Source organism: Aulonocara stuartgranti, assembly GCF_965226115.1.
Source record: "Aulonocara stuartgranti genome assembly, chromosome: 14".
Classification (NCBI taxonomy): domain Eukaryota; kingdom Metazoa; phylum Chordata; class Actinopteri; order Cichliformes; family Cichlidae; genus Aulonocara; species Aulonocara stuartgranti.
In genome coordinates, this window is record NC_138950.1 from 3,621,077 (window position 1) to 3,641,500 (window position 20,424).

General features: G+C 40.5%; 1 protein-coding gene and 1 long non-coding RNA gene across 6 annotated transcripts in view; one reads left to right on the forward strand and one right to left on the reverse strand.

Moving 5' to 3' along the window:
• Positions 1 to 1,842: 1,842 nt before the first annotated feature.
• Positions 1,843 to 20,424, forward strand: part of LOC309687844 (uncharacterized protein) — a 43,511-nt gene continuing 24,929 nt past the window's right edge. For 3 of the 4 annotated variants that reach the window (XM_082503078.1, XM_082503075.1, XM_082503076.1), the window contains exons 1-4: positions 1,843 to 1,992; positions 4,166 to 4,308; positions 6,748 to 6,851; positions 8,472 to 8,563. In XM_082503078.1, coding sequence (XP_082359204.1) covers positions 4,226 to 4,308; positions 6,748 to 6,851; positions 8,472 to 8,563 — 279 coding nt within the window. In that variant the 5' untranslated portion in view covers positions 1,843 to 1,992; positions 4,166 to 4,225. Of the gene's footprint in view, positions 1,993 to 4,165; positions 4,309 to 6,747; positions 6,852 to 8,471; positions 8,564 to 20,424 lie in introns of those variants that run through there. The other variant, XM_082503077.1, reaches the window with a different exon arrangement.
• On the reverse strand, positions 7,146 to 13,324 carry LOC309687858. 2 transcript variants are annotated; one of them, XR_014270879.1, is made up of 4 exons: positions 10,108 to 13,324; positions 8,452 to 8,536; positions 8,098 to 8,216; positions 7,146 to 8,014 (listed from the first exon to the last, which is right to left on the reverse strand). It is a non-coding gene; the product is annotated as an uncharacterized lncRNA (long non-coding RNA). The 2 variants fall into 2 exon arrangements; XR_014270880.1 differs by having other exon boundaries at positions 8,098 to 8,285.

The following is a 20,424-nucleotide window of genomic DNA, read 5'->3' on the forward strand; positions in this document are numbered from 1 at the left end:
TGACATCTACTTCCCAGTGAGCTGTACTAGCTTAACTGTTTGAGCTAACTTTAGTCTACTGTTTGTTGCTCCGGCCACCTTGGCTCTTTTTCTTCCACATCTTCTAAGATGTGGGCCAATATGTTCTTGAGCTGGTCTGCACTATTTTGGATTCTCCTAAAGCTCACGCCTGGATTTCTCCGCTATACAAGCGCTGAGCTCCTGCCCCTTCGCAGCTAGCTGTCGCTCCCATCCACCCCAGACATCACTTTCCAGCCTCGCCGGAGATACATCTATCGTGGGTCCCGCAGGATTTTCCACAACTCCAGTGGAATGAAATCGTTTTGGTCTGCTACTCTCCTCCCTCGCAGGAACCCTTATCATGTTGTCAACCACCGGTCTCTAGTCCACCGGACCAGGCCGCCCACCGCAATTGGCAAAAAAGAAAATACTCCACTCAACTTTGGCCTTTTAAACATCTGTTCACTGACAAATAAGGGACCTCTCATCCAAAGCCTCCTATCTGACTGTTACATTGACTTTTTCTGTTTAACTGAAACTTGGCAACAACCTGATGACTTATATTAACTGGATAAATCTACTTCTTTTAGGTTTATTTACTTTTTGGAACTTCGCTGCTCAGATCGAAGGGATGGTCTCACAAACATTTTTCAACAGCACTTGAGAGTCCTGCCACTCAATATTGATACCTTTAGTTCCCTAGAGTGCCTTGCATGTGAGCTGACTGACACCATCATAGCTACTGTAACCCCCCCAGCTTAACTCAGTCTTCTTCAGGGATTTTGCTAACTTACTAACCCACCTTTCATCTCTCTCCCCAAATGTTGAGAGATTTCAACATTCATATTCAAATCTTTCCGTTGCTGAAATCCCCATAACTGACCATTTACTCCTTTCATTTAACCTCACTCTCTGCTGCTTTTTTACCAAGCCAACCCATCTCATCTCGTTCCACAACATCAAGAACACTGATGTAGACATCCTCACTAACAGATTGGATTATGTTCACATTCCAGACTTCTATTCTACTATGATAATTTGTTGTTATATCAATATAATATAAGATAAGATACCTTTGTTAGTCCCACGAGTGGGAAATTTCATGTTAAGGCTGCCGACCTATTGCACAGTGGGACATGGGAGTGGCATGTTGTGGCAATACTGGTTGGCACAACTGGTTCAGTGAGTTTTAAACCTTCAGTTACATATCAGTTACATATCTTCACAGATCAGTAAACAAATGTTTCGCATATTTTTCTTGTCTTTTAGAGCACTGCACCACAGATGAACTCTGTCAGTGCGTCCCAGGGCAGCTGTGGCTACAATGTAGCTGAATGTACCATTGTTTGAGACTTTTGACTGGTTATTCATGCTTCACCAGCAGAACTGGAAAATTTTATCATGTTTTTTTAAGTAACGTCTTCATTCTTTCTTTGATGAATATCATCCCTAGAAAGAAAAAAAAGAATCTTTTTCCAGGAAGATTCTTTTCCTTCGTGTAATTGGGTGTGTCTTGACAAAGGGTTTTTTCAAAGTTTATCAGAACAACTGAATAATCTTCAGTTGATTATTGAGGAAATGCCAGTTCTGTTCATTTCAAGGTTTCAGTGACATTTCTGCGCAGATCAGACAAAATGTCTCTTGAGGCCAAATTTATTGAGTTCTGCTAATCTATAAATCACATTCATCCTTCTAATGAAAAATGTGTGTCCTAACAATAAAGCTGAAACTGTTTACCGAGTAACTGCCTCTGAGAGTCCGGGTTGCTGTGAAAGTGGGCGTAGCCCAGTGCCTCTGACATACGTTATAAATGTTTGTCAGAGCGACATACTGCCATTTTGCTTCTCCACTGCTCTTTGGAAATCTTATGCGGCTCTGAATGTCAGATGCTTTTGCAGTTTTACTTTTGACATATCTATGCTTCACCAGCAGAACAAGAAGATTTTTTTCTTCTGGTTCTAAATAAGTACAAAAAATAATTGCATTACAAATGTAAGTAACATGTTCATTCTTTGATTAATGGATATCATTATTATTAGTGCTCATATTTTCATGTAGCTTTCAGTATACTCTTTAGAATAATTGAGGTAATAACCATCTGATTAAAATTGCAACTTCACAGTGATGCTTGTCATGACATATTCCTCTCCTGGCGCAGTCCTCATGTGAGCCAGTTTCACTGTTGAGCTTGATGGTTTTTGAGACTTCACTTGTGGACACATTCAAAGTTTTAGCAATTTTTCTTGACTGCCTGACCTTCAGTTCTTAAAGTAATGATTAGGGGTGGGTTTTTATAATCGATTAAAATCGATTCTGGCTTGGATAACGTAAAATCGATTCATTAAAATCCTGAATCGATTTTTTAATATAAATTTATTTTGCCCGAAATGCCAGAATCTCTGGTGACATCTCACAAAATTTCAAGAACCACCAAACAGTTAAGACAGTAAATGAGAGCAGGTACAGGGATTCTGCACATAGACTTAAACACACAGCGCGACCCGCGGATCAGAATCAGTTAGATGTCGCCTTTCTCACAGTCGGGGCTGAAAGCCGACAGCTCGCTGATTCTGATCTGTCGGCGGGTCGGCGCTTTGTGTTCACGCCCTTTATGCGCTGATTCTAAAGCTGTTAGTTTGATGTCTCTCCAAACAATGTTGACCGAACCAGCAACAAAAGAAGATCCAAACTACGCTTCACATAAACATCGTCATGAATTCTGACTTTTACTGTTTTGCTTCCACCACGATGCACAGCTCTCTCTTTCTCTCTCTCTCGAACAGTTTCGCTTTCTTCATTATTCGCTTGCTTGTTACGCACAAGTCTACCGTTGTTTACAGGCTGTCGGCCGCTGTTTTTTTCCCTTTTACATTCTTCCGAAAAGAAAACCTCATTTCTGCTGTTCAATACTGAACAAATTTAAACTTTTTAAAATTATTCAAAATGCAAAACTCTAATAAAACCGCTGTAACGTCAGAGGTAATGTTCATATGTTGATTAATGGTTTTCTTTCGTTTTTGATGTACTGCAGAATATTTTTATAAAATCCCAGGCCAGGAAAATCACCTTCATGTTTTTCTGTGTTTTATCCTCAGCTACTTTGACACAAAGGCATCTGCTGTGATGCTCACACCTTTGATAAAGTCTTGCGTGTGTCAGCTTCCTTTTTATTGATACAAAAATATGTAAATGTACTGATCTGAATTATATTTCTGACTGTCAAAATTTCCCAGATTTAAATCGAATCGTGGATCGAATCGATTTGGGACCTTGTGAATCAGAATTGAATCGATTCTAGAAATCAGTGACGATACCCAGCCCTAGTAATGATGGACTGCCGTTTAGTGGTGGAAGGATCAATCCAAATAGCGATTGTATCGATAACAAGTCAGCATCGGTATCGGATTGATACTAGCCTGGAGAGATAGGTTGTTAAGTTGTTTACATATTGTTTATATTTTTCACCAGTTGTTTTTGTTGTTGAGGATTTTAATTGTAATTTTTGAATCATAGTTTCTCAACAGTAATTATTCGTTTTAATTCGTTTACTGGTTTGCGTGCACTTTTTAGCTGATTGGTTCTAACCATAATATTAATGCTAACATCATAAAATAGGGCTTTCAGCTGTGTACCAACCTAACTTCTGCACAACACAACTGTGATGGTCCGAACCCCATTAAGAAGGCAAGAAATTCCATCAATGAGTTACATCAGGTTTTACTTGTCATTCTTGCTTTTCCTGTCATGCATTGTGCTTTCATCTTTATAAGGTACAAAATGTTCATGTGACATTTGTATGTGATTTGAATTTTTTGGTCTTGTTCTTTCTTTATGGAGTTATTTTTATATTATATTGATAGCCATGGCCCTTCATTGAGTTTTGCTCCCTTTCATGGCCTGTTTATTTTAGTCTGCTCTCTGTTGTCTCTCTGTGTTCCCTGTGTTTAATCAGTCTGCATCTCAGTGTGTGTTTCTCATTTATTTTGGATTTATTTGTATAGTCAATGTGTGTGTTAAATGTCTTAAATGCTTATTCCTTCAACATTTTTTCTAGAAATGCTGTTATTTGTCTTCGTTTGCTCTGTGTGCAGCACCTTCCTGTATGAGTTAAAGCAGAAGTTGATAAAAGATAAAAAAAATCATTCATTGTCTTTTGCTTGTTCAGGTTTCACCAGACTCCAGACTGAAAAGAAGCATCTAAGCTAAAGCAAATAATATCTCTGCGATGGGCCACAATCCAAAGATCAAACAGTTCATGTGGATCATTTATGTCATCACCGTCATCTATCTAATATATTACACCTACAAGTGAGTGAAATTACAGGAGTCAGCAGGAGTTGCAGCAGTGTTTGGTTGTAATCAGATCTATATTCATCCATTTAAAAACTGATAACAATTGAAAAAGCAGAGCCACCTTAATGTGTAGTAGCACACAAAACACATTAAAACCCTATGAAGTTTAAAGTACTTTTATCTGTTTGTGATTTGACTGGTTTCCTTGCGTAAAAGTGTTGTCATGAATCGCTGCGCGGCAGGCAGGAGTTGGACCCAAAATGCAGGACTCACAGACTCAGGGGCTGAACTCAAAATCACAGCTTTATTTGCTGGCAGAGAAAAAACATACAAACTAATCTAAACTGGGAAACAACACACTAAAACTCACAGGGAGGTCCACACAGCATGAGGGACGACACAACACTGACTCAGAGAAACACAGGGTTTAAATACAATGGAAAGTAACGAGGGGAAAGAGACACAGAAGGAGAGCACAGCTGGGAGAAATCAGAACTGACGAGACAAGGGAGTAGTAAACTGAGCACACTCACATAAGACACAGACCTTCACAATAAAACAGGAAACTCAGACACAGGGAACCAGACAAGACGCTGAACTGAAAGGACAGATTCACAAACAGACGGGGTGACACCATAGACAGACAGAGATACAGACGCAGACTCAGAGGCAGACAGAAGAGAACTCAAACAATAATAATCATCATAATAAACTAGAAAATGATGATAATAATAAACTTAAAGCGCTGGGTCACCGACCCAGGACCATGACAAGTGTTATGACAAAAAATCTCCTTCTCACCACCACTCATGTTATCTACCAGAGGCCTGAGAGTTTGAAGGTCCTGTGCAGTATCTGTAGTTGTTCCTAATACTGCACAGACAGACACCTCTGTGCAGAAACCCTAGAATCTACTGGAGCCACTCTTACAGTTTTAGGTTTACAAATGCTAATGCTTCCATTACGATGGAGAGACACATTTGAATTTATACACTTCAGATTCTCAGAGAGGCTAGAGCTTGGCTTGTCTATATAAACACACACAAGTTGTGGACATCCTTCACTAAACAAAAGAACATGTTGGATTTGCTTAATTCAATAGTGGACATTAGTTGCACATAAATGTTTTGCTTTGGCAGCATCTTAAATAACTGAGTTAAATCAACACAATTTATTCATATTCAATAAATCTGTGCATTTTGTGTTGATAAAACATGATTGAAACATTTTTAGATGGAGTAAGTTGAGCTCTTGAAATATTTCAGTCCTTCACAATTTTCTTTAATTCACTGTATTCCAATATTATTCAATAACCTTCACCCCAACACTTAAATACCACATGTTGTCTTCATATTACATAATGTTCAACAAAGTCTAGATTCTGGTTAACATAAAATTTCAATGGAGTTACAACAACTTCCACTCCATCCATCCTCTTATCTTTATCAGGGTTGTTGTGGCCTATACCATGGTAAGGGGTCGCCAGTCTATCACAGGGCTAACACAGAGACATAAATATTGGGACATTGACACAATTCTAACATTTTTGGCTCCATACACAACCACAATGGATTCCAAATGAAACGAACAAGATATGCTTTAACTGCAGACTGTCAGCTTTTATTTGAGGGTATTTAAATCCAAATCAGGAATTACGACAGTTTGTATATGTGCCTCCTACTTCTTAGCAATGAGCAATTAACCTAGCTCTAACAACTGCATAATTTTTAACTGTGGGAAACCAGAAGGCCTACAGCAAGCTAGCCAGACTGTGGATTTGATCTTCTTGCTGTGAGGTAACAGTACTAATTACTGCACCACCAAGCTGTTGATGCAGACTTCACAAAAGTAGGAAAGCTTGCAGAATTTTCTGTATGTTTTTGTCCTTGACAGTTAAACCACAATAAATAGCAATAGCATACACACGGTGTGTGTATAGATGTGTGCCTCTTATAACTCTGGTGATTTTCCTGTGGTTTAAAATCTTGTGTGGTCTGGTGAATTTCATGAGTGCAGGCAACTAACCACTCTTACTAGATTGTATCATGTCATCTCAACAAGAACAAATTAAGTTGTTGAATTTCATACAGATACTACATGATTTATTTACGTTCACCATAGAAACATGAAAATATTTTGTAAAAAGTACAAGTTGAACTTCCGATTTCATTTTTTGAGTGTTCAATCATTTTGGACGTGGGACAAAAAGTTGTATAAATAGATCTCCATTAACAAAACGATCCTACCTTAGCAGTTATAGTTATTTAGCCTTGAACTTTTTAATGCACTTTAACAATGGGGAAAAATGTTTTTGTAGAAAAACAGGTTTCAAAAGCAGACCCTGCAGACAGACAGTATAAAGTACTATATAACATTAAAGTACTTAAAACAACACTGTGGTAGCTGCTGCTATTCTGGATGTCTTCATTACCCTGTCATTTTTTACCTCTGTAGCACAGGACTATTCTACCATTGGATGCTTTGGAAGTACAATGGAACAGTCCCAACAATTCTAGATGAGCTAAATATGACTCACAACAGTAGTCCAGAACATGCTGGTAAGCTTACTGTTATTGAATACTTCTCAATGTAAAAGATTTTACATTGCATTTTATATTTTTACATTATTTTAAGATATTTGTTCTATATGTTCTTAAGAAATCTTTCCTCTTCCTGCTCACTCACTAAATCATCATTTCATCTTTCTACAGCAATTCTGTTGTTTTGATTTTTATTTAACCCTCTATTGTGACATTTTAAATTTTAAGTGTCTTTTTAGAATGGTTTTCTTTTTTAAAATATAAAACAATGGTTTTTTTTTTACTTGTTAGATATTGCTATCAATTATTATAATGTTTTTACTTATTTGTTCTTGTTTCAAATCTCACTATAATTCATGTTTTGTTTGATATATTTGATTTTTGGTACAAAATGTAATTGGTCCCACTCGTATTACTGATCATTCTTTAGATTCCTATTATCAGTGTTTTGGATGTAGTTCAGTCCAATCATTGGTGTGTTTTAGTAGATTGGCTGATCAGGCCAATCACCACAAACTATTAAAAGAGTTACGTCAGTGAGGAAACCTCAACTGTGGTGGCTGTTGCTCAGGAGATACAAACTGAAAGTTTTCTGCACATAAAAGAAGAAGCATCAAAAGACTAATTATGACACTTTAAAAAATTGTGTCATAATTATTAACTCAATTTCAATAAATCTATTTGAAATCTATTCATTTGCATAAAAATACAATGCAATGCATGGTGATGCAAAACTAAAATAAATAAAGATTACCTCAGTGAAAATACAGAACTGCTATGAAATATATATGACTATACATGCATTAAAATATGACTGCCAAAAGTTATAGTTATAGTAAAAGATACTGGAAGTTATTTTAGTTAGTTTTGACCTTTACCGTAACCTAAAATTTGTAATTTAAGTTGGAGTTGGTGGGGGTCTACCAGTGTTACGGTTTGGAGGAGGACTCAAGCGCAGGACTCCGGTTCTGATGCTCACAAGAAGGATTTATTTACAATTCACCAGGTGTATATACAAGAAGGTGCGGGGGGTGCTATATACAGCTGAGTGAGTTAAGAAGGGGTCTCCAGGGAAGTCCAGGGGGAAAGCACGCGTTCTTCAGATCATCCACACACACGATCACAGGCTCACACTCCGACACTGCCACACGGGAATCACACAGGGGAAAATCCAGGAAGCTCTGTAGACAGGGAGACAGGGTTAAGTACAACGCACAAAGGAAAATACTATTAACTAGACTTGCTGCAGCTTGACTTCACTAACGCGTGGTGGACAACGATCCAGCGATGAACAGCAGTCGCCTCCTGGTTTAAATGCTGATCGTCTTAATGAGACCCAGGTGTCTCATCTGTCGAGGGCGTGAACCCACAATGAGTTCTGCCCTGGCGAGAGAGAGTGAGAGAGCTGATCAGCGTGCAGCTGATCCGCCTGGCCGTGACAACCAGAGATCTCTATGGAGAAAAGCCTATGTTCAATTTTAAGTCTACAGCTTTGCAGCTGCCATTGACAATGCTCCTAATAAAGCTGTTAATATGATGACTTTGGATGTGCAGCATCTAGACCAAACATCCCTATGTGCCAAAGTTATGATATTATTATTAAAAAATTTGTAATAACCTTTTTTTTCCACCAATGAGGTTCCCAGGGACCATACACTCTTGCAGCAGTTAAAGGGACAAAGACCTTTCTGATATCAGCTTATCTGGAACATCGCACAGACAAAAAGGAGGTCAGTGAAAAGATAAATGTTGCATTATTTAAACCGCTCTGTTGGTTACAATACTAAATGTAAATCTGAGAGTCAATAAAATTCAGAAAATGCTAGGATTTAACAGCAAATTGACAATAATTGAGCGATCATGGCTCAAGAGTTGGCAGTTTGTCTTGTAATCAGAAGGTTGCCGGTTCGGGCCCCGGCTCCGACAGTCTCAGTCGTTGTGTCACTTGCCTACTGGTGGTGGTCAGAGGGCCCGGTGGCGCCAGTGTCCGGCAGCCTCGCCTCTGTCAATGCGCCCCAGGGTGGCTGTGGTTACAATGTAGCTGCCATCACCAGTGTGTGAATGTGTGTGTGAATGGGTGGATGACTGGATGTGTAAAGCGCTTTGGGGTCCTTAGGGACTAGTAAAGCGCTATACAAATACAGGCCATTTACCAATAAAGCACTTTTTTATGATTTCATTAGTGTATATATCTTCAGTATATACTAGAGATGGCACGATACCACTGTTTTATGTCCGATACGATATCATAAATTTGGATATCTGCCGATACCGATATGAATCCGATAGTGTTTTTTAATCAACAAAACTGTTTTTTTAAATATCTTGCTGCATTTTGTATAAGTTCATACTCAAGTTTAAAACAACAACTACACTAAAGCTATTCTGTTATACCTGTATGCAAAAAAAAATATTTCATAGTTCAGCAATACTGATCAATCTAATAAACTTAAACCTACACCATCCTCCCTATTCTGGTATTTTAAAGAGTACTTAGCGTAAATATTAAGCAACCTAACTAATAGGGTTCCAACTCCCAGCAACAACAACAAATAAATAAATAAAAAATAGGGAACCACCCCTCACGCGCCACCTCATGATGCTTAATCGCCGTAATCAACCTTAATTTGATGCAGTGTGAAAAAAATGCACAGAAATCAATTATTTTTCAAGAAATATTAAATAGATAAAACATCTTTCTTCAACAAAATTGCAGACTGCACAGATGGTACCTTCCCAAAGGAAAAAGTACTATAGCTTACTAGGGTATATATATATATATTAGACTTAATAGTCACTATATACAGTAATTGACTTCTATTCCTTTTACATCAAATTAAAACTTTGGGTGTCAGATAATTATTTATTAAAAGCTAGACATTTTAAATGAGAATAAGAAAGAAAAGTATTTCTTTGTGCCCCCTTTTCCCAGTTAATGCCCTATCGGCCCCCCTGGCTAAACTTTGCTAGATCCGCCCCTGCACAGTTACCAGCGTCAGCTACGTAGAAAAAGATCCTCCAGTAGAAAGTAATAATAAATAAATTCTAACAACAGCTGATCAAGCTTAAACGTGCTGCTGTTGTTCAGCCGCTGGTTTCCTCTTTCTGGTGCAAAGTGGGCCAAAAACAAACAAGAGAGACGGACTGGCGACAGAAAAGCCGATCAGCTGATCATTAAGCAGTTTCATGATGATTTCATGATAGCAGCAAGAAGAGGCAGTCGCTTGTTAAGCTTAAGCAGAAATGCTTTACAAACAGTCAGAGATGAACTTACACACTTGCTTTACTTCTCTCGGGGATAACTTTGTCGGAGATGAAATGCCGGGTTGCTAGCGAAGCTCCACATGCTATCCAGACCACCGACAGGTCCCGCATGCCACAGCCGCTCTATCACGTGATGCATACTGCTCCGACGTGCTAATGTTCTGAGGTGAGTTACGGCGTGTTGCAAGTTTTGCGAGGTGCTTTCGTGATATTTAATGGATCGGATTACATTTTTTATTTTTCTCCGATATCCGATCCAGTAATTTAGGTCAGTATCGGACAGATACCGATACGTAATAACGGATCGGTCCATCTCTAGTATATACAAACTAGGATTAATTAATAAACTAGGACTGACTATGATTAACTATGACATGGATAACAAACAATGCAACCCTAAACACAGAAAGACTGGGGACTTATATACGCAAATGAGGTGATCAGGGGAAGTGGAGACACATGAGGACACAGCTGACTAGAATGAAACATAATGACAACACAGGGGAGAGTAAAACTAAACACATGAACATAGAACACAAGACTTTCTTCAAAATGCCACAGGAAACATGGAAACTAGACATGACAACACAAGCTTAACAGACCTAAAACACATAATAAATTAGACAAGAACCCAAACACAGAAACCAAGAAAACAATAATAATGGCTTACTTTAACCTCACCTAAAAGCTAAATAGGAATAACACATGAACTATAATCACAAATCTAACACATACCTTGTGTGCCACAGACTGCTCCCAAACACGAGGGGACAAGTAATGCCTCTAAAACACTTAAGTTGGCTTTATTAAACGTTAGATCTTTAGCTGGGAAAACATTTTTAATTAATGATTTAATCACTGAGCACAGCCTTGATTTTATGTTTTTAACTGAAACTTGGTTGGACCAAAGTAACAGTGGAGCTGTTCTCATCGAGACGACCCCCCCTAACTACAGTTTTATCAGTGAGGCCAGGGTGAGCAGGAGAGGAGGAGGGGTTGCTGTCTTATTTAATGAATCATTTAAATGTAAGCAGCTATCTCCTGGAAGTTTTCAGTCTTTTGAATATGTGGCTTTACAGCTGAAGGCCCCATCCAAAGTTGTGTTTCTTAATGTTAACAGGCCTCCCAAATACTGCACAGACTTTTTTAATGACCTCGGTGAACTGCTGTCTGTGATCTGTGTTGATTTCGACTGTGTAATTATTGCTGGGGATTTTAACATTCATGTGGACAACCCTCAGGACAAAGGGACTAAAGACCTGAGTAACACTCTGGGCAACTTTGGGCTGACTCAGCATGTAACAGAGGCCACACATAATAGAGGACACACTCTTGACCTACTGATCTCCAAAGGCCTGAGCATTTCAGAGGTTACTGTGTCTGATGTGGGCGTGTCTGATCATTACTGTGTTTTCTTTGAAAGTAAAATCTCAGCCCACAGAAATATGTCAACAGCAGTGATCACAAAACGGTGTATAACTGAACACAGTAGTGCGATTTTTAACCAGGTCTTCCCATTAACACCTGACCTGTCCAGAGGGTCAGTCAATGAGCTCGTCAATAGCTTCAATGCAAACATATTAAATGTAATGGATACTATTGCTCCCATTAAGGTGAAGGTTATCTCTGGAAGGAAAAAGTCTCCATGGAGAAACTCCACACTGGTGAAAAATGAAAAAAGAGAGTGTAGGAAAGCTGAGCGCAGATGGAGAAAAACAAACCTCCAGGTTCATTATGACATCTATAAAGAGAAACTTCACAATTATAATTTACAACTGAGGAATGCAAGAAGGTCCTACTTCTCTGACATCATCACTAAAAACAGTCATAATGCTCGGGTCTTATTTTCTACAGTTGACAGGCTAACAAACCCTCCTGTGCCAGTGGCAGCTGAACTTCATTCGACCATGGCCTGCAATGACTTTGCCAAATTCTTCACTGAAAAAATCCAAAAGATTAGACAAGCAATTGGTACATCAACAGCAGATCCAGAACATGTACTGTGTCCACCAAAAAACTGTTTAAACACCATGAAACAGTTTCACCCGATTAACAGCAAAGACCTGGAGGACATCTTAGGTCAACTGAACTCCTCCTCCTGCTGTTTAGATGTCCTGCCAACAAGTTTTTTCAAAAAGGTCTCAAAGACTTTAGAGTCAGACCTGTTACAGATCGTCAACTTTTCTTTATTATCAGGTGTGTTTCCAGAATCACTAAAAACTGCTGTAATAAAACCTATACTGAAAAAGGACAATCTTGACAAGACACAAATGAACAACTACAGGCCGATCTCAAATCTCCCATTTTTAAGTAAGATCATTGAAAAAGCAGTTTCTCAACAGCTCAATTACTTCTTAACACAGAATAACTGCTATGATGCCTTCCAGTCAGGTTTTAGACAGAACCACAGCACTGAAACCGCTCTGACCAAAGTGTTTAATGACATATGTCTGAATACAGACAGTGGAAAAATGTCAGTCTTAGTTTTACTGGATCTCAGTGCAGCATTTGATACAGTTGACCACAACATATTACTCAAACGACTGGAGAACTGGACAGGTCTTTCAGGAACTGTACTAAACTGGTTCAAAACATACGTAGAAAACAGGAAATACTTTGTATCAATAGGTAACTTCACATCTGAGCAGACAAGTATCACATGTGGAGTTCCCCAAGGTTCCATCTTGGGACCCCTTCTGTTTAACATTTACATGCTCCCACTGGCACAGATTATAAAGAACAACAAAATAAACTATCATAGCTATGCAGATGACACACAAATATATATCACAATGTCACCAGGAGACCGAGGCCCTGTACAGGCTCTTGGTAAATGCATTGAGGAAATCAATGACTGGTTGTGCCACAATTTTCTCCAGCTAAACAAAAACAAAACTGAGGTAATAGTCTTTGGCGCCAAAGAAAAACGATTACAGGTCACCAGAGAACTTCAATCTATACACCTAAAAACCACAAACCAGGCGAGAAATGTGGGTGTAGTGATGGATGCAGACCTAAACTTAGAAAAACACATTAAGACAATAACAAAGTCAGCTTACTATCACCTCAAGAATATTTCAAGGATAAAAGATCTGATGTCTCAACAGGACCTGGAAAAAGTCCATGCATTCATCTTTAGTAGGCTTGATTACTGTAACAGCATCTTTACAGGTCTACCTAAAAATCAGTCAGACAACTACAGCTCATTCAGAACTCTGCTGCTCGAGTCCTCTGTATCTACTGTACAATATAAAGACCAAAAAAGTGGACCACATCAGTCCAGCTCTGAGGTCTTTACACTGGCTGCCTGTCCGTCAGAGGATAGACTTTAAAGTTCTGATGCTGGTCTATAAAGCTCTGAATGGTTTAGGACCAAAATACATCAGTGACCTCCTGACCCAATATGAACCTTCCAGATCCCTCAGGTCATCTGGATCCGGTCTTTTATCAGTTCCCAGAGTCAGAACCAGACACGGAGAAGCTGCATTCAGCTTTTATGCTCCTTATATCTGGAACAAACTCCCAGAAAGCCTCAGATCAGCTGAAACACTCAGTTTATTTAAATCCAGGTTGAAGACTCACCTGTTCTCAGCTGCATTTGAATAAAGCACCAAATCCACACTTTTAAGCTTCAATTTCAAAACTTACATTTAACTACTGATTTTATCTACTGTTCTGATTTTATCTGTTTTGATTTTATATACTGTTTTGTTTGTTTGTTTGTTTGTTTGTTTGTTTGTTTGTTTGTTTGTTTGTTTGTTTGTTAATTAGTTTGTTTGTTTGTTTGCGTGTTTTAATCAATTTTAAATCATGCTTTTTATTTGTTTTTGTTTCTAATGTCTCTGTAAAGCACTTTGAATCACCTTGTTGTTGAATTGTGCTATACAAATAAACTTGCTTTGCCTTGCCTTGCCACAGATGTAATATCATCTACAGCAGGGGTCGGCAACCCGCGGCTCCGGAGCCGCATGCAGCTCTTTAGTCTTTATTTTGCGGCTCCGGGTGGTTTGGGAAAATAAATTAGAAGTATTTATTTTATTTGTGTTTAGTTCTCTTTTTAACTTGTAGTTCTAAATTGGAAGATTATTGTAATTTTGAAATATAATAATAAAATTATATCTTATTATTTTTTCATCGCTCAAAATAAGCGTCACACTCGCGGAAGCCGGTATACCCGCCGAAACGCTGTGCATTTATTGAGACTTTCGACCCCAGGTAGGCCAATTATGGATCTTCGGATCCACATTATGTCGGCAGCCATTCTCCACCGTGAACTATGTTACAAACAAACACAGCTCAAGCCCCACAGATGACAGCTTACAGTCCTGCGTAAAGATGAAACCGATTTGCAGACGCTGTGCGCAGAGGTTCGGGACCATAAGTCTTATTGTATACATATCACGACAGACCCGACGATGTTTGCATGAACACGCTTTTCAGCATCTCTTTATTGACCACTTTTCACACACGGTTGCTGTACGCATACAGCCTGACACATACCAACACAACATCATAGAGAGCACAGACGTTAAGGTGGCGAGGCGTGATTGCGGGTGGCGCTCAGGTGCGTCCAACTCCCATGCAGCGGCACTGCAGACCACACCGCGCCACACACATAAACCAGGTAAAATACATATTTAGGCAGAATTTTGCAAATATCTTTTTTTTTTTTTTTTGTTAGCAGCATAGTGCTTTTTTTCCAATGACTTTTTAAAAGTCAGGTCAAGGCTCCAAAAGCCCAAAGGCGATATGAGGGTGGCAGCTCACAACAGTTTTTGTTTGCTACATGGATCATTTTAGTTCAGCTGGGTGTCTTTCCTTTTGTTATATTTCTTTAAGAGTTCAAAATGTGTTAATTACATAAATAAAATTTTCTCTGTAGCACTTCATGGATTTCATAAGCAACACACCTTAGATGCTCTGTGGATTCTTTTAAAAAGCAGTTAAAAACTTTTCTTTTCAAACAAGCCTTTTGTTGATCTACGTATTTTATATTCTTTACATTATTTACATTTGATCTTTTACATTGTGTATAATGTCTATTGATTGTATTGTTTATTTTAATATGTTTATTGTTTATTTTAATGTTTATTCTAATATGTTCCTAGAGTATTTAAAAGTAGAATGGGAGGCAGAGCCTTCAGTTTTCAGGCCCCTCAACCAGCTTCCAGTTTGGATTCAGGAGACAGACACTATCTCTACTTTCAAGATTAGGCTTCGAACTTTCCTTTTTGCTAAAGCATATAGTTAGGGCTTGACCAGGTGACCCTGAATCCTCCCATAGTTATGCTGCAGTAGGCATAGGCTGCTGGGAGACTCCCATGATGCATTGAGTTTTTCCTTTCCAGTCACCTTTCTCACTCACTATGTATTAATAGACCTCTCTGCATTGAATCATATCTGTTATTAACCTCTGTCTCTCTTCCAGAGCATGTCTTTCATGCGGTTGTCCTTCTCTTACTCCAACCGGTCGCAGCAGATGGCCCCGCCCCTCACTGAGCCTGGTTCTGCCAGAGGTTTCTTCCTGTTAAAAGGGAGTATTTCCTTCCCACTGTCACCAAAGTGCTTGCTCATAGGGGGTCATATGATTGTTGGGTTTTTCTCTGTACCTATGAAGCGCCTTGAGGTGACTTTTGTTGTGATTTGGCGCTATATAAATAAAATTGAATTGTATTGAATTGAATTCATCACGCTGCAATAGGTCGGCCAAAGCCGACTCCTCGACTCTGTGTTGTATTGTGTTTTTAAGAAGACAAGGACTCTCTGGTTGATCAATACCACTTTATTTCCTGAATGAAAACAACGGTGTTGTATCAGTGCAAAGGGCTGGCCACACACACACCAGAAGAAAACCACATTGTTCCTCCTGTATCCAAAGTTCGACTAATGGATGGTGTCTCCTTTCCAGCACCCTGACATAGACCTTTCAAGGGAGGTTGAGGAGTGTGATTCCCCTATAGATGCAACACACCCTCTGGTCCCCTTTCTTAAAAATGGGAACCACCACCCCGGTCTGCCAATCCAGGGGTATTACCCCTGATCTCCATGCAACATTGCAGAGACGTGTCAACCAAGACAGTCCTACAACATCCAGAGCCTTCAGGAACTCAGGGTGGACCTCATCCACCCCAGGGGCTCTGCCACCAAGGAGTTGTTTAACTGCCTCAGTGACCTCGCCTCTCATCCCTTTCTACCCCAGACTCTGCTTCCTCTGCGTAAGACTTGCCAGTGGAATTAAGGAGGTCCTCGAAGTATTCCTTCCACCGCCCGACAATTTTCTCAGTCGAAGCCAGCAGTGTTCCACCTGCATTATACACAGTGCAGGCAGAGCACCGCTTTCCCCTCCTGAGTCGCCGGACAGTTTGCTACTATGTCTTTGAACCACCGAAAGTCTTTTTCCATGGCCTCTCCAAACTCCTCCCACACCCAAGTTTTTTGTGTCTGCCACACCCCGCGTCACATTCAATTCAATTTTATTTATATAGCGCCAAATCAAAAGTCAGCAAAAGTCGCCTCAAGGCACTTTATATTGTACAGTAGATACAGAGAAAAACCCAACAATCATATGACCCCCTATGAGCAAGCACTTTGTCGACAGTGGGAAGGAAAAACACCCTTTTAACAGGAAGAAACCTCCGGCAGAACCAGGCTCAGCGAGGGGCGGGGCCATCTGCTGCAACCTGTTAAGGAGAGAGAAGGAAGACAGGATGAAAGACATGCTGTGGAAGAGAGACAGAGATTAATAACAAATATGATTCAATGCAGAGAGGTCTATTAACACATAGTGAGTGAGAAAGGTGACTGGAAAGGAAAAACTCAATATATCATGGTAATCACCCAGCAGCATTCCGCTTGGCCTGTCTGTATTTATCAGCTGCCTTCGAAGTCCCACGGGCTAAACAAGCCCAATAGAACTTCTTCAGCTTGGTGACTCCCCTCACCTCTGGTGTCCACCATTTGGTTCGGGGGTTACCGCCAAAACAGGTACCCACCACCTTGCGGCTGCAGCTCAGTGCAGCGGCTTTGGCAATGGTGAACATGTCCCCAGTCTCCCTCAGGATACTATTGAAGCTCCGCCGTTTTTTTTGTTGAAGATCTCATGGACCTGCTAAGCGTTCCCAGCGCACTTTTACTGTACGTTTAGGCGCGCCAGGTCTGTCCAGTGTCCTCTCCCGTCACCTGATCCAATTCACCACCAGGTGGTGATCAGTTGACAGCTCAGTCCCTCTCTTTACCCGAATCTCCAGAACATACGGCCTTAGGTCTGATGATACGATTACAAAATTGGCCATTGACCTGCGGCCTAGAGCGTCCTGGTGCCACATGCACTTATCGACACTCTTATGTGGTTTGCGAAGAAATCCAATAACAAAACACCGCTTGGGTTCAGATCTTGGGTTCAATCTTTTATACAGTGGCTCGCAAAAGTATTCAGCCCCCTTGAACTTTTCCACATTTTGTCACATTACAGCGTACAACTGGTGTACACGTGAGAAGTGGAACGAAAATCATACATGATTCCAAACATTTTTTTAAAAATAAATAACTGAAAAGTGGGATGTGCGTAATTATTCAGCCCCCTGAGTCAATACTTTGTAGAACCACCTTTTGCTGCAATTACAGCTGCCAGTCTTTTAGGGTATGTCTCTATCAGCCTTGCACATCTGGAGACTGAAATTCTTGCCAATTCTTCTTTACAAAGCAGCTCCAGCTCAGTCAGATTAGATGGACAGCGTTTGTGAACAGCAGTTTTCAGATCTTGCCACAGATTCTGGATTGGATTTAGATCTAGACTTTGACTGGGCCGTTCTAACACATGGATATGTTTTGTTTTAAACCACTCCATTGTTGCCCTGGCTTTATGTTTAGGGTCGTTGTCCTGCTGGAAGGTGAACCTCCGCCCCAGTCTCAAGTCTTTTGCAGACTCCAAGAGGTTTTCTTCCAAGATTGCCCTGTATTTGGCTCCATCCATCTTCCCATCAACTCTGACCAGCTTCCCTGTCCCTGCTGAAGAGAAGCACCCCCAGAGCATGATGCTGCCACCACCATATTTGACAGTGGGGATGGTGTGTTCAGAGTGATGTGCAGTGTTAGTTTTCTGCCACACATAGCGTTTTGCATTTTGGCCAAAAAGTTCCATTTTGGTCTCATCTGACCAGAGCAGCTTCTTCCACATGTTTGCTGTGTCCCCCACATGGCTTGTGGCAAACTGCAAACGGGACTTCTTATGGTTTTCTGTTAACAATGGCTTTCTTCTTGCCACTCTTCCATAAAGGCCAACTTTGTGCAGTGCACGACTAATAGTTGTCCTATGAACAGATTCCCCCACCTGAGCTGTAGATCTCTGCAGCTCGTCCAGAGTCACCACGGGCCTCTGCATTTCTGATCAGCGCTCTCCTTGTTTGACCTGTGAGTGTGGGTGGACGGCCTTGTCTCTGTAGATTTACAGTTGTGCCATACTCCTTCCATTTCTGAATGATCGCTTGAACAGTGCTCCGTGGGATGTTCAAGGCTTGGGAAATCTTTTTGTAGCCTAAGCCTCCTTTAAATTTCTCAATAACTTTATCCCTGACCTGTCTGGTGTGTTCTTTGGTCTTCACTGTGTTATTGCTCCCAATATTCTCTTAGACAACCTCTGAGGCTGTCACAGAGCAGTTGTGGAGCTGCAAAGAATGAGCAAGAATTTCAGTCGCTAGATGTGCAAAGCTGGTAGAGACAGACCCTAAAAGACTGGCAGCTGTAATTGCAGCACAAGGTGGTTCTACAAAGTATTGACTCAGGGGGCTGAATAATTATGCACACCACACTTTGCAGTTATTTATTTGTAAACAATGTCTGGGATCATGTAAGATATAAGATACCTTTATTAGTCCCACAAGTGGGAAATTTAAGGGGGAAAAAAATAACTCCCCCCAGACTGAGCTCCAATAGGGAGATCAGTTTGAGAACAGAAAAAAAACCCACCTCTGCACATAGCACATGAAAAAACCCTTAATACACCAAAGAAACACATGACAAGTAACAGGGATGGGTAAAGGGTGAGAGGCAGCCAATGTAGACAGTGCATCCGGGCCTGCGGCCTATGCGCTGGTCTCCTTGATCCACCGTCAGCATCGGAAGGGAATAAGCGTCGAAGACGTTTGGAGGGGAAGGGGGGATGAGTGTACATCTGCATGTGTATATATATGTCTGCGTGTGTGTGTGTGTGTGTGTGTGTGTGTGTGTGTGTGTGTGTGTGTGTGTGTGTGTGTGTGTGTGTGTCCAGTTCAGCTGAGACAGTGTCCTTCGCCCTGCCAGGCTAAGTAAACAGTCTTCCAGCCAACCCAGGTGGCCTTGCATAGAATGGGAAGAACAGTCTAAACACAGTCTTTATCAGGGAGTTGTTGTTCAGCCTTTGTTGAGACCGCAGCTGGCGTCGAAGGGATAGCCGCATGAAGTGATGGTGGTTTTTACTTTAGTGCGAACAACTCATGAGAATTTCAAAGCTGTTCTAACAGTCCGACACTGGTCTCTCAATCTCCCGTTGGAGAGCCGTGAGCTTCTCCATGATGTTAACAACCTTACACTCCATGATGTTATCATTCTTGTGCTCAGAGAACAGATACTTTTTTTTTTTTTTTGCCTGTCCTGTTTGGTTCTTTTGCCATCAGAATTATTGTCTAAAGGCGAGGAAAGATGCCCAACAGATTTACTTTACCAAATTGACCATCCCAGCCTTGCCGTAATGGTCCATTTGATTCACCTTTTATTGTTTATTTTATTTATTTTTTTATTTTCACTTGCTAGATACGGGACAGACTTGAATGAGGAAAAGAAAAGGGAGAAAGGAAGAGGGGGGAAACAGCGGAGAAGAGGGACGGGGATAAAGGGCAAAAAACAAAAACCAACAAAATAAGCAGACAAAAAATAAATATATCAATCACCTGGATCACCTGTTGAGAAAGAAAAAAGAGAAAACAAGCAGAAGAAAAAAAAGAGAAACATTATAAACATCATCACGATGATCTATGGGAATGAAACTGTAAATACTAAATATTAAACATTATTGTGCAGCACGTAGGATCGACAGCGCACAGTGTGCTTTGAGGTAGGAGCCAAAAAGGGTGTAGTTTGTGTGTGTGATCACCCGTGTGTACACCTGTGAGCATGGATGCGCTTGTTTTTAAAAGGTTCCTTCATGTAATGATCTGCTAGAGGGTGTGGGGGGACAGCCCCGTCCTCCAGGGCATGAAGCAGGTATGGAGGAGATCAAGACTCCAGACATCCAGAGGCCCCCAGAACACAAGAGACCAAGGAAGACCAACAGAGGGGCAGCTGCGCCACTGTC